This window comes from Myotis davidii, unplaced genomic scaffold (assembly GCF_000327345.1).
Source record: "Myotis davidii unplaced genomic scaffold, ASM32734v1 scaffold3621, whole genome shotgun sequence".
Lineage (NCBI taxonomy): Eukaryota > Metazoa > Chordata > Mammalia > Chiroptera > Vespertilionidae > Myotis > Myotis davidii.
This window is the reverse complement of record NW_006291124.1, coordinates 51317-66270: the sequence shown is the minus strand read 5'-3', so window position 1 is coordinate 66270 and position 14954 is coordinate 51317. Positions and strand designations below refer to the sequence as shown.

The window sequence follows — 14954 nt, the reverse complement described above, 5'->3', positions numbered from 1 at the left end:
TCCTCTGACACTGACCTGTAACTATTATCTGTACCACTCATCCATTCAATAGGTACCTCTACTGCTTTATGAATCAAAGCAACCTCTTGAAATATTTTTATTTATTTGCTAATTCTCACCCGAGGATATTTTTCCATTATTTTTTAGAAAGCACGGAAGTGAGGGGGAGAGAGAGAAACATGGATATGAAAGAGGCAAATCAATAGGTTGCCTTCCAGAGGCATCTGGACTGGGGGGCTGGGGACAGATCCTGCAACCGAGGTATGTGCCCTTTGTTGGAATTGAACCTGGGACCCTTCAGACTGCAGGCCATGCTCTAACCCAGGGGTCCTCAAACTACGGCCCGCGGGCCACATGCAAATACAAATATTGTATTTGTTCCCATTTTGTTTTTTTACTTCAAAATAAGATATGTGCGGTGTGCATAGGAATTTGTTCATAGTTGTTTTTTTTTAAACTATAGTCTGGCCCTCTAACGGTCTGAGGGACAGTAAACTGGCCCCCTGTTTAAAAAGTTTGAGGACCCCTGCTCTAACCACTGAGACAAACTGGCTAGGACCTTTCGTAATAGATTTTAAGCTCTTGGAAAGCAAGGACCACTCTTTTAATAATAACAGCAAACATTATTTTCTATGTGCTCGTCATAATGTTATATGCTTTTCTGTATTAATAATATATGCGATGAAGCCATTATTGGAACCCAAGCTGAATGACCTCAGAGCCTGGCACACCCTTTCCTTAAACCTGGACTTGACACTTCTCAACTGTTTGTATGGCCTTGGCTATGTTGCCTCAGTTTCTTCTCTGTAAAATAGGCAGACATGGTACCTATCTCAGAGGGTTGTTGTGAAGATCAAAGAAATCTGATGCCTGTACAATGCTTAGAAGATGGCTGGCACATAATAGGTACTCATTAAATGTTTAGTTGTTGTTATTATTTATAGGAAAGTCCCCAGTCCTGGGAAATCCCTCGATCCCAGTGTTTCATGGAAAGTCCCATGTCCTTGGCAAACGTTCACAATAGGTCCGGGGATCGGCTGCTGTCCTGTGGTCACCCTTCACTGCCTGCCTCTCTCAGAGCCCAGCTCAAAATTTCCCTGCAGGCCCTCCAATTGCCCATGCCCCCACCACACACAGTATTTCTACTCCTTAGTCAACAGGCTGTGATGCAGAAATTGTTATCTTTTGTCACATAATCATTCTTCTATGTAGACCATCTCCCTGTTTTCCCACGTAGGGGATAGTTTTTTAACCATCCCCTAGCAGTGGTTCTCAACCTTCCTAATGCCGCGACCCCTTTTTTTTCTTCTTTTTAAAAAATATACTTTATTGATTTTTTTACAGAGAGGAAGGGAGAGGGGACAGAGAGTTAGAAACATCGATGAGAGAGAAACATCGATCAGCTGCCTCTTGTACACCCCCTACTAGAGATATGCCTGCAACCAAGGTACATGCCTTTGGCCGGAATCAAACCTGTGACCCTTCAGTCCGCAGGCCGATGCTTTATCCACTGAGCCAAACCGGCTAGGGCGCTCCAACTCTTTAATACAGTTCCTCATGTTGTGGTGACCCCCGATTTCATTGTTACAAAATGAACATAATTAAAGCATAGTGATTAATCACAAAAACAATATGTAATTATATATGTGTTTTCCGATGGTCTTAGGCGACCCCTGTGAAAGGGTCGTTGGACACCCCCAAAGGGGTCGCGACCCACAGGTTGAGAACCGCTGCCTAAGAGCAAACTATGTGATGTTTGAAAATAACTGACAAGGCTAAACCGCCTCGCCTGCCTGAAGGAAACCACAGCATCTAGTGCCCCCTGCCGCCTTTTCAGAGGAAAGGCCATCAGTACGAAGAGTTCGATTTACTGACCGTGAGGTTTTGCTTATCGAGGTCTAAGCAGAAATCGGTACCAATACCCTAAATTTGAAGTTAGATTCGGGTTTTACCTTTTCTTAAATTCACCCCCTTGGATTTCAGTTATTTGCTTTGCCTTTGCGAAACGGACTTTTGCTTAATTATGCTTTTCTCATGTGCAGTTGTTCTCCTCGAACTTGCGGTTTGACTGTGGGGATTTGAACTGGTTTTGTCTTACTTTTGGCTCTTTTTCTCTTCCGTGAAGCCCTGAGACCGGCGAGAGGGGGCTGCGGCGTCAGCGGACGGAGGGCGGCACCCTGGCCTTCCGCGGGGCGGGACAGGAAGTCTCCCGCCGGTTCCCGGGGCCCCTGTGCACCGCCCCCCTGCGCTCGGGAAAGACGGATCCCCCAGGATTTACAGCGCGCGCCCTGAGACCAATGGGACGCCAGCGCAAGGCTGACTGTCAGGCAGGCTCAGCCAATGAACATGAGCTTTGGCGAGGGGACTCCGCCCCCGACTTGGGCCGCATAAACTCGTCCCACTGCAGCCCCGGAAGCCAGGAGGTGCGGCTGAGGCATCTTTGTGACGGAGCGGGCTCCGCGGTATCCACCGCGTCCACAACCGAGAGCGGAGCGGCCGGGTCTGCCCAGCATGTCGGAAGCTGGTGAGGGAGAGAGGAGCATGGAGACCACGGACACCCCCAAAATGGACACAAGGCCGCTCCCGTAGGCGGATCGCCCGCCCGGACCCGGGAGTCCTCAACCTGGAGCCAGAAGGCCACGGAGGCAGACCAGATGACCTGCGGCGGGAGCCCGGAGGACGCGGGGCAGGTGCTGCGGGGGGGTTGGGGGGCGGTCTTGGTTCAACGTCGTCGGGGAGCTGCCTGGAGGAGAGCGCAAGTGACCGAGAGGAAGGTATGCCCTTGGCCCTGGGCTCAGCCAGGTCGAAGTTGGGGCCTCCATCCTCTTTCCTCCGTCCCTCTATCCTTCCCTCCAGCTGGGGATGGAGTCACTTACGGACTGCAGTGTCCACTGACGCCAGGAATCTGGGCGCCTGAGTTCATACCTTGTTCTGCCCCTTACGAGCCAAGGGAACTTGGACAAATTATTTAATTCCCCTGAGCCCCCAAGTTCTCATCTGCATAAATGGGGGCAGCAGGAGTGCCGGCTTTCTAGAGTGGTGTAAGGATGCGTTCAGTTAGTACACGTCAAGCTCTTAGAATCATTTCTGGCATGTAGCAAATGCTGATCAATATTAGTTATTTTTACTGTTGTTATTATAAGTATTTGACAGTGTCTAATTCCGTGGCTCCTGCCAATGAAATGTATCAAAGCACAAAATTTCTCCCTAAAAGTATTGGGACATGTGGCCTCTTGAATGTCTTATAGGCCCACAAAAGCAAGCTTTACAAACCACTTAGGGATGAAGATGAAGTGAGCCACATCTTTGTGTCAGTCAGCGTGCGGGTGCCTGGGGACCAGTCCCAGACTAGCGGTAAATGACAGCCTCCCCTGCCCACACCCCCCCCCCAAGAGAAGCCCCAGGACAAATTCACAGACTTTTTTCTGCTTAATAATCCTCACCTGGGAGCCAGTTAAAAATGCAGTGTCCTTGAGAATGGGGACCCATAGCCGGCCCGGCCTGGGGGGCCTGGGGTTGAGCAGGGTCGCAGGGCCTGCAGGACCACTGTTAGTAACTGCCAAAGAAGGCCAACCAAGTTCCTTGAGAGTGACATCTGGTTCAGGGTAAGACAGGTAGATGGTAACATTTTGATAAGAGGATTGGGTTTTGGTCTTGGGGTAAGAAAAAACAAACAAAAAAAACCCCACACCTTCCAGTTTGAGAGGTGCCCGGGGCCTGGTGGGTGAGGTTGCTTGTCCTTTCCCTCTTCCATGTGGGGTTGCTGTGGTCTTAGGTTTAGTCAGGGTCCATGTAGAGCTGAGATGTCAGTAAGGAGGTAATGCACATTTTTTAATGTCTTTCAAGGGTAGGCTGGGTGTGTGTGAAGGGAGTGTGTGTGGAGGGGGGGTGTAGACCTTGGCTGTGGATGGCGGCTTTATTTGTCATTTTTCCAATGAATGATTTGGGAGATCTCGCTCTTCCTTGATTCATGGATTTCCTCTAAGACAGTGATGGTGAATCTATGACACGCATGTCAGAGGTGACACACAAACTCTTTTTTTTGGTTGATTTTTCTTTGTGAAATGGCATTTAAATATGTAAAATAAATATCAAAAATATAAGTCTTTGTTTTACTATGGTTGCAAATATCAAAAAATTTCTGTATGTGACACAGCACCAGAGTTAAGTTAGGGTTTTTCAAAATGCTGACACGCCGAGCTCAAAAGATTCGCCATCACTGCTCTAAGACATTCTAAATCAACAGCTTCCTTGTAAGATTTCTTGTGGCCATGTGTCTCACCCTACCATTTCAGATAAATAGTTCGTTGGTGGCCTGAGCTGGGATACAAGCAAAAAGGATCCAAAAGACTATTTTACCAAATTTGGAGAGGTCCTTGACCATACTATAAAAAATGGATCCCAACATTGGAAGATGAAGAGGGTTGGGGTTTATCCCCTTTAAAAATGGAGAAGGTGAGCTGCATACTCTATCAAGGGCCCTTGTGTAGAGAATTTGATTTCTAAAAGAACAGCATGATCAGGATGAGTTTGTGTGGGCTGCATGTGGCCAAGTGTCCTGGGGGAAAGTGGAGTTTAGGGACTTATGCTGTAAGGGGGGAGTGAGGAGTATATGGGTTGAGGTCCAGGTAGAGGACAGTAGATATTTCTTTCCTATTTGGGGCACTGCACCAAACACTTCACAGGTGAGGATTAGAGAAATATCCAAGGATGCAATGAAATAAGTATTATTTAAGTGTCATTTCACAGAGAAAAAACTAAAGCCCAGAGAAGATTCAGTAACTACAGTAGATCACACAGTGAGTACGGGGGAAACAGTGAGGATTCCCTGCTGCTTATTCTGGAGGAAACAAGTCTTATACTGGGACTGCCAGGACAGGGAGTGAAGACTGTGTGTAGCTAAACCAGCCTGACATCAGGTGTAGATAAAGAAAATGAGAATTATAATACCAACGCAAGCATGATCCCATCACCAAAAAAAAAGGCTGAATGACGGTTATTTTAATGACAGATGGATTAGGGAGGTAAATAACCCAAACAGAGCATAGTGCACCATATGGAGAAAAAAACTTGCAATTGGATACAGTGGAGAAGGGAATGTAAAAGCACATATGGGGATGTAAAAGCTTGTATCTCACAAGTCTAGGATGAGGCAGGCAAGTACCTCTAAACCAATCAAAAGTGTTTTCAGCCCAGCCAGCATGGCTCAGTGGTTGAGCATTGACCTATGAACCAGGAGGTCACAGTTCCATTCCCGGTCAAGGGCACATGCCCGGGTTGCAGGCTCAATCCCCAGTGGTTAGTATACAGGAGGCAGCCGATCAATGACTCTCTCTCATCATTGATGTTCCTATCTCTCTCTCTTTCTCTCTGAAATCAATAGAAATATTTTTAAAGTGTTTTCATGTCCCCAAAAGACGCCAGTGTTCAGTCAAAAATAGCAGCTGCTGAATGAATTAGCTTGGGCATACCACATAAACAAACATGCATTATCATATGTTCCCTTGATTGTTCTATGAAACTGAGTAAGTTTACATTTTCTGATTCAGAGATTGCAAGTAAAATGTCCTGTGGGAAAACAAAAGAAGAAATTTAGATAACAGATGTGTTGGCCCCTTACAGCGTAGAGCTGATTTTGCCATATCTCACCAACAATGATGTTTTCTACAGCATATCAGCCTAGGGATGAGCCAAATCATGGCATCAAGAGGGAACTAGCTCTTACGTACTTTGGCTTGAAAATGGAGTTTCAAATAGTGGGCTTGGTATCTATGAGGATTTAACGAAACTGCTGAAATCATAAAACAAAAGGTTGTTGATATTTTTTCCAAATGCAAACTCATCTATCTGCATACTTATCAGACAGTACAAATGTAAATTTTGGCAAATTCCATACAGTCTATAAACTTCTTAACAGGGATAATGAAAAGATCTTACCTATTCAATGACCTGCACATCTTATATACAACAACACTAAAAAGGGTTGTGATTGCTTAAATGTGATATTGAGATTTTCATAATGAAAGTTTGTGGTCATTTTTATCAAATGCAAAGAAGCACTTAATGAGTTTTTTTATTTAATAGAAATGGAAGGAGATAACCTCTGTAGACATGTGCCTACAAGATGGGCATCATTGCTCCCAGCCATAGAAACCATGCTAAAATATTGGCTACCATAAAATCATATTTTCAAAGTGTGGGACAAGAATAATATCCTTTTTGATTTGAAAATATATCGAGGATGAGAGTGGAGAAAAGGACTACAGTAAGATAGAAGTTTATATGCTCTTTGCCAGCACTGTTTGATGGTCTTTGAAGAGGCCATAAAGAGCCTGTAAAAAGAATAACATGGCTGCACCTGAGCTGTTCGATATGATTGTTCCCGAATTAAAAAAAAAAAAAAAGTCAACAGAAAAGGGAAGCCAAGTGAAACAGTACCTTCTTAATTTCTTTACTAGAACTGTACCTTATTTGGAATCCAACTTCGGTTTCACCAGTTCTGAGCTTTAAAACCATTTTCCCTGAGAAGATGTTTAACTTACGATGACATCCAGTGTGCTTCAGAGCATTTAAAAATGACATATTTTATTCCCTGGCCAGTTTGGCTCAGTGGATAAAGCATCAGCCTGCAGACTGAAGAGTCCCGGTTGAATTCCTGTCAAGGACACGGACTTGATTGTAGGCTCAATCCCCATCCCTGGTCGGGGTACATGTGGGAGGCATCTAATCGATGTGTCACATTGATGTTTCTCTCTCTCTCTCTCCTCTCTCTCTCTCTCTCTCTCTCTCTACCTCTCCCCCTCTCTTCCACTCTCTAAAAATAAGTGGGAAAATATCCTTGGATGAGGATTAACAAACAAACATATATACATACATATGTATATACATATGACATTTTAGACATTTATAGCCTGTATGATGGATGAATTTATAGATGCAAAGGACCTGATAGACAAACAGCTGGCCTATCAATACAAGCCTGTGGATTCAAAGTGGGTGGACATTTTTTTTGAGAAATGGAAACAAATTCCTATGATCTAAACACCTGCTGTTGCTGGTAAGTAAAATCCTAAGTATTTCATGCTCAAACATTCTTATTGAGAAGATATTGCCATCACATTGGAGTCAGTGTCATGTGGACCTGAGAAGAGCAGAGCTGCAAGTCAGAGTGCATTCTACATTTGACTGTGTTCCGTGTTACCGCTGCATAAAAGAAAGGAATGGTGTCCCGAAGGCTGCAGGCAGTTCAGGAAAGTGTTATTGGAAAAGGAGACAGAAAGAATAAAAAAATTCTAGTATGTGGGACAGAAAGAAATGTGTCATTTTTATTAAACATAGGAAATACCTAATTAGTCCTTTATTTTTATTCCCCTTTTAAAGCCTTGTGTATCTTATTTTGTTTAGTATTTAAAATACCCATAGTATTTTAGCACAGCAGTATGTGTCTGATTTAGAAATAATTATACACATATTGGGATGCTTGTTCAAAATTTCCTTTACTGATGAGCACAGGCCTAAATGATAAGTAACCATGTGGGTTCTGGAAGAAGAGAAGAGTCAAGGACCTGAAGCAGACTCTTTTGTTTCTTTAAAACTCAGCAAGTCTCCTGTGACTTTGGTTTTTATGAATCCATCTCCCAAAGCCAGGGTGCCCCTGGGAGAACCGATACAAACTGAGTTTCTGCACATTTGGAAACGAGGACCAGACTCAGGAATTACAGGACACTCACTGAGGTATAATCATCCGAGGAGGACCTGCCTGAGCAGCTAGTCTGCCAGTCAGCTGGGCCCTCAACCCTGCTCTCCCCTTCTCCAATTCCATGTATATACAACTCCTGAAAATTCACATTTCCATAGATTGGGAGTTCCAAATCCTGAGGGGCCTGGGAATGGAAATCAGGAGATCTGAGAACTTGGGCAGGAAAAAGAAAGCTCTATTTCGATTCATCTCGATTTAAAATTTAGCATTTCTTTTCATTGGGAAAATAGGCTGCAAACTACAGCAATATTAGTACCTGTGACTCTGTCATCACTAGGAATCACAGGTATTCACATGTTACAGATACCTCAAACTATTGCTTATGTGTACCACTATTGGAAATTATGGTAATTATTAAACCCACTCCTAGATTGTGTGATTTTATAAAGAAGCACATCTATTATATCACAAGTATAAGTGTTTAATAATTTGATAACTATATCAATAAAATTGGCTTCCTTGGCAATCCTATGTATTTTGTGCATTTCTCCAGACTGCCAAAGGGGTTGGTGGCACACTGGGAGTTAGTGTCTCTGCTGTGGATCATGAATAGAAAGCTTTACAAATAGGTAGAGGTCAATAAGCTTTGATGTACCCCTGCCTGGCGCTCTAACTTTACCCTTAGCTGGAGTAGGTGGCAGCTGGTGGCATATGAGTTGAAAGGACAATGGCCCCTTTGCCCAAGACCTTCCTGTTTCCACATGTCCAAGGGTATGGCATTTCTGTAATATGTAGAGTTGTTTTTCGACATTTAGATGAAAATGTCTTGAGTAGGAATATACTGCGGCTGTTTTACCTTTGAATACCTCTGTGACAGGGAATTTCAGGGGGCATCCAATCTGAGCAGCATCTTAAATCTAGGCACGGAAATGTTACAGAAAAACCGGACCAGAACCAAACAACGCTCTGAGAGTTTGGAGTTACACTTTATTCACCGCGGCGGGCTCAGGGAAATGAATCCAAATTTAAGCAAAGCTACAAGCAGAACTTCCCTTTTTAAAGAAGAGCCAGCCCTTTATGTGCCTCCTGGTGGTGGCCTTGAAAACTATACAGTTCTATCCAATTAAAAAATGCACCTGGCATGGCATTGGGTGTATCCAGCAGACAAGCAGCCATGCAGAGGACCTTGGTAGGTTTCTTCAGGAGATGGGGTCCCAGGGATCGCTTCTCTAACCGTCCTGGGAGCTCCCCACGTTTCTTCCTCCTCAAGGTCCGGAATCCCCTCCCTCCCTCCCATCTTCCTGGAGCTAGGCAGAGGTGGGGATAGGGGTGGGGCTCGTGGATCTTTGCAAAAGCATATCAATGCTTTTTATATGGTAGCCTACAAGGTCAGAGAGCTAAGTTTATCTCCCCCACTATTCAAGCAGGCTAGAAAGCAAAGTTACATTTTCAGAATAAGAGGCCGTCCAAAGAATAGAGAATTCCAAACAGTAATTTTACAGAATAGGGGTTTTCCTTCACAGAAGGTCAGGGGAAGTTATTTACCAGGGTTTACATCAGTTAAAGAATGATGCATTCCAAGAGGGTTTTAGCTTTAGAGAAAGTGTGCTGGGAGTCTGAGTGGGTGGAGCTAGGGGGAAAGAGAGAGAGGATGGGAAAAGAAGGGGATGGAAAAGGAGCTCTGGGAGAACTCAGAGCCATTCTTCAGGGCACCACTTCCTCCAACCACATTCCAGTGCCTGGCATCCGCTCTCCTATGCATCTTGAGGAGTTGTAACTCCCCAGGACCAACTTAGATTTCTCACAGATTAGTCACATTACTTCTCAGAAGTACTTTTAAGAACATGGAATAGATTCAGCAAAGTTCACAAGATTCAATGTATATTTCAGCTTTTTTTTTTTTTTAAGAGAAATCTGCTATTATTCCCAGTCCCACAGCACCCCTAATGCCGTTGGTGACTACTAGATGACAGCCTTTGACAAATGTATCATGGGCTATTATGTAAGGAAATGGCCTAGAAGTCAATGCCAGAGTGAGATGAGAAGTTATGAGGAGGTATAATTCCAAAGTCAAGTTTCTTTTTGGAAATGGATTATTCCAAGAGAAGACAGATTTAAAGTGCCTTCCAATTCTGGCACTCTATACCTTTCCCCTCAGATATTTAAGCCCACCTAATCCTGGGCTTGGATGATAAAACTAGGACCCTGACTGTCCTGTTACATCTAGATGACCCCTTTCAGTGGTTCTCAACCTTCCTAATGCCACCACCCTTTAGTACAGTTCCCCATGTTGTGGTGACCCCCAATTTCATTGTTACATATAACGGTTCTCAACCTTCCTCACGCCACGACCCTTTAATACAGCTCCTCATGTTGTGGTGACCCCCAATTTCATTGTTACAAATGGAATATAATTAAAGCATAGTGATTAATCACAAAACAATATGTAATTATATATGTGTCTTCCGATGGTCTTCGGCGACCCCTGTGAAAGGGTCGCGACCCACAGGTTGAGAACCACTGCAAGATGGTGGGTAATGAAGGGTGCTTGGGCTTTCAAACCTGACAAGCCTGAGCCCTCACCTTTGCACCCCACGGAGACTTCAGCTCCCTCCACTGAAAACGGAAACGATCTGCTGGAGAGTAAGTAACAGGCGTGGGGTGCTGTACACAAAAGTCCCTGGAATGATGAATGAACTTCAGGGTTAAAAATCTGGGATTCCTGCTACACCCAGACCCACCGCCTGCGAATGCTTATTGGTTCCGCTCCGTCCGTCCGGCAGGGGGCAGCAGACCCCAGCCCCAGGCTCAGGGCCAGAGCAAAAGCAGGACCATGGAACCAGCGGCCAGACGGCCCCGCCCTGGATGCTGAAGGCCTACCTGACTGGCCCTCAGCCCTCCGCGGGGCGGGGCGGGGCGGAGCCGCACTTGACGGTGGACGGGGGGACGCTGCGCATGCGCGCCTCGGGAAGGTACCGCCCAAAACCCGCCGCCTTCTTGATCCTGCAAAGTGGGGCGCCGGCCACCAGGACCACTTCCGGACTTCAGGTACGAAGTTTGCTGGCTGCTGGGAGGACTTGGGGCTGTAAGGTGAGTTGTACGCCTTGCAGTGGAGCACTTGCTGCCCTGAATTTTCTTGCAAAGGCGCAGAAATCAGCAGACAAGCAGCCATGCAGAGGACCTTGGTAGGTTTCTTCAGGAGATGGGTGTCCCAGGGATCGCTTCTCTAACCGTCCTGGGAGCTCCCCACGTTTCTTCCTCGTCAAGGTCCGGAATCTCCCACCAGGCCGGCCTCCCACCTTCCTGGAGCTAGGCAGAGGTGGGGATAGGGGTGGGGCTCGTGGATCTTTGCAAAAATGCGAGGCAGGGTTTTACTTTCCTAACATCATCCAGGTTTCACTGAAAAATGTGTCTTTCGAGCCCCAAGGAGTGCGGAGTTAGGTAATTGTTGTTATTCAACGTGTGAAAATGCTTTTTATATGGTAGCTTACAGAAAACCTCTAAGTGGGGTCCCCAAATTTTGGAGGGTTGGGGGCAAGGCAGAACTCTCACCTGGATTTGTACCCGGTGCACAAAGTCATTTTGCTGCATTGCACCCAAGATGCTTTCTGGCCCTTCTAAGTGTCTTCATGTTGATGAAGCTTTTCATGTGTGCTGCTGCGTTGCTCAAATGGTCGTGCCATGGAAGAGGAGAAAGAAGGGTGATTGCTTTTTGTTGGAATTTTCTCTGTGAGTACAGAAACTTCTTGCAAAGATTGGAAATAGATTTCCCCCCCCCCCCTCCTTAAAACAATGCTCAGTTCACTAGGAGATTAAGGAGCTGGCTGTTTCCTGGCATTAGAGCTATACTGAGGGTAGGTTAGTGACACCACGTCTTCAGACAGTTTGTTACCTAGGCTCACTCACCACTCATTCAGCAGGTATTTACTAAAACCTGCCTGTGTGTGACAATGAGCTTGATCCTCTGAGAAAGACAAACATGAATGTAACCTGAGCTTTATATTTGAGGATCTGGACTAGCTGAGAGGAGAGATTAGTCCAACATAACTAACTCTATGCCAGGTAGAAGAGGGTGTCGGAAGAAGTGGGGGCTCAGAGGAGAGAGTAGAATCAGCCTTTCTCATCAGGTGGTTGGCTTCTAGGAAAATTAAATCCCCAGATTACTATCTGGTGATGAGCGATCTCTCATAAGCGTCCGGTCTATATAGGTGTTTTCCCGACTGTGTGTCAGGCGTCTCAGACTGAACATGTTTCAAACAGATCTCATCATTCCTGGTCACCTCCCTCCTTCCCCCACCACACGCCTACTGCTGTTCCAATGTCCCCTGTTTCAGGGACTAGCATCAAGGCTCCCCTGCCCCTTCGGCTCCTAATGGTCCGAGCCAGAGACCCAGGGTGAATCATCTCTGACTCACCCCTCTCCCTCACCTCTACATCCAGGCTTATTGATGCTACCTCCTGAACCTTTCTCATATCGGTCCACCTCTCGCCACCCTCATTGCCATTTCTCCAGGCCAGGCTACCACCATCTCATGCTTTGTTTACTGCAACCGCCTCAGAGCTTATTCCTCTGCCTGGCTTCAACACATCTCCCGCTACCAGGAAGTGCTTGCTGGCATTAAATCTGTTCGTGGGGCTCCCTTCATTCATCCTTTGCTGCCCTTGAGACAGAAACCAGATTCCCTCACATAGCTGGTCTGGCCCTGTTTTTCTCACCAGCCCCATCTCTTTCACAACCCCCTTGCAGTTCTTTCCACTTAAAAACATGCTATGGTTTCTCATGCCACGAGGCCTTGGCCTACAACAAGCCCTTCCTTGCTACCCTCTTCACTTCGATTACTCCTATTCTCTCCAAGGTCCCCAATGGGACTCTGTCTCCTCTAGGAATCTTTCCTTAAGCTCCCAAGCCTCTTTAGGTGCCCAGGCCTCTCTTCTTAGGGCTCATTCATGTCTCTGCCTCCTCCTCTGTGCTGTATTACAAGTCCTGGAAGACCAGGGCCATGTCTGAGGGCTTTGCTTCCTACCGCCTTGTGCAAAGAAGATGCTCAATAAATAGTTGCTAAATGGAATTCAGTATAAATATAAGTTGCAATATTATCATTTCATTCATTGAATGCCTGAATCATAAATTCACCCAACCTCAGTTGTTTTCTCAGATCAAGCTTAAAAATGGGTGTGAGGGTGAACAAAAAGAATAACCATTATTAGAGTAGCTAATATTCCTTGAGTGCTCAGTATGTTCTAAGTGCTTTATGGTATTAACTCATTTAATGATCACGGCTCTATGAGGTAGATATTTTTTATTATCCCTGTTTCACAGATGGAGAAACTGAGATACACAGAGATTAATGAACGTGTCTTATGTCACCCAGTTAATAAGTGGTGACATCAGGTTTGAAGCCAACCATACACTGTGGATTATGGTTAGTTCTCTCAGAAAGATAGTAAGTAGGACTGAACATGAGATGCTCATTGGGCTGAGGATGGTGAGTCCCCAATTGGAAGACAGTGCCATGCGCTCACAGCTTTTAAGCTATGAGGCCAAGTGGAGTAATTAACCGAGAATTTAAAACTCTAAAGAACATTTGTTTCAGTTGCATATTCACTTTTTTTTCGGCCAGTAAAGCTCAGTTACGAAAGGCATTATAGTGTCTAGGGATGAGACTTCTCTGAGTGTGAGATCTTGCTTCTGCTGTGAGACCTCAGCGGTGTTGCTTGCCTTCTCTGCGCCTCCTCATCTGGAAAATGGGGATAGTAATGGTGGTACTTACTGCAGAGGGTTGTGGTGATAATTCAATGAGTTGATACATGTAAGGCCTTAGAATGGTGCCTAGCACATGGTACTTGCTTGTAAACATTATCCTCATTATTATTTGTTTTTCCATCATTTAGTCGATAATGGTTTTTAAACGCAGGTCCTTGCTTCACATTCAGTCTTACTGCACTGCTTCTTGGGCACAAATGAGCTCCCCTGTTTTATTTCATTCTTCTTCCCACAGATACCGAGGATTTTTCAGTGTTGCCTCTTTTTCAGAGCCATCGTCTCCTTCTGTGCCCCGGATTTCCTCCCCAAAGACCCTTCTGCACAGTAAGTTCTAGCTTACCCTCGAGATAAGCTTACAGCCTGTTTTCCATCCTTCTGAGTCAGTTTGTTACCAAGTGCTACAGGAAATAAAAGACCGAGTTAACCTAAGTGAGAAGCGGTGAGAAAACTGAGAATGCAATGAAATCTCGTACATCATTCCTCGTACATACAAAGATAATTATTCCCCCTCCTCCTCCCGTGGAGGAGATATCGATGTAAAAAAGTTAAGGTATAAAGCACTGTAGGGACTCTCAGAGGAGTTGGTGTTAAGGATGGGGTGTGATGCCAGAACCAAGAGCCAGCTAGTGACCAGTGTCATGTCTCCAGCCTGTAGCCCGTACACTTTCCCCTACATCTTAGAGACCCGTGGGCAGGACTTCTGTGGAGTCTCTCACCCCTGGATGCATGCTTCACCTGCTGCTGTGGAGCACAATAGGATATCGTTGTCATTCAGTCAACTTTATGCCAGGGCTTCGTTATATTCCTTAGTGACTTAACCATCGATTAAGCGTGGATGTCTCTGCCGCCCCCAGACAAGCTGTCTCATAACAAAGCCCCAGACAAAGCACGTGTTTAAAGTGAAGCTGTGGTTCAGTCAACAGACAAGCATCCACATTACCCCTTTCCATTCTTCGGTGTGAGGAGGATGGAGGGACAAATACCTGTTCAAAGATGAAAGGATTATAAGGTGGAGTTGCTGACATGAAGGAATTTAGAAGAAGGAGCAGTTGGCTCCAGACCAGGCTAGAGTGACTAAGGAGGTTGGGAGATAGTTAAGAGCGGGTGGGCTGTCGGGAGTGGTGGGGGTTTGTAGGTGGGAAAGAGGCGGACATTCCAGGCATTAAGCCAGTGGTTCTCAACCTTCTGGCCCTTTAAATGCAGTTCCTCATGTTGTGACCCAACCATAAAATTATTTTTGTTGCTACTTCATAACTGTAATGTTGCTACTGTATGAATCATTAATGTAAATATCTGATATGTAGGATGGTCTTAGGCGCCCCCTGTGAAAGGGTCGTTTGACCACCAAAGGGGTCGTGACCCACAGGTTGAGAACTGCTGCTTTAAGACCTGACCTTGTAGAAGCATGTGCTTTCTCAAGGATATTTACCCTGCTGATTCTATCTAGAGGTTAATTTTAGTTCAAGCTGTTGTTACAATAACAGCCTAAGG

The 14954-nt window shown here is 45.4% G+C and overlaps 1 protein-coding gene and 1 long non-coding RNA gene across 3 annotated transcripts in view; both read left to right on the top strand.

Moving 5' to 3' along the window:
* Positions 1-2383: 2383 nt before the first annotated feature.
* LOC107183171 lies at positions 2384-6638 on the top strand. The gene is made up of 3 exons (XR_001513953.1): positions 2384-2774; positions 4296-4455; positions 5671-6638. It is a non-coding gene; the product is annotated as an uncharacterized LOC107183171 (long non-coding RNA).
* A 3602-nt stretch (positions 6639-10240) lies between these two features.
* Positions 10241-14954, top strand: part of TMEM14A (transmembrane protein 14A) — an 11324-nt gene continuing 6610 nt past the window's right edge. The window contains exons 1-2 of one of the 2 annotated variants that reach the window (XM_015564332.1): positions 10241-10747; positions 13699-13787. In XM_015564332.1, the coding sequence (XP_015419818.1) occupies positions 10450-10747; positions 13699-13787 (387 nt within the window). In that variant the 5' untranslated portion in view covers positions 10241-10449. The remainder of the gene's footprint in view (positions 10748-13698; positions 13788-14954) is intronic. The other variant, XM_006764310.2, reaches the window with a different exon arrangement.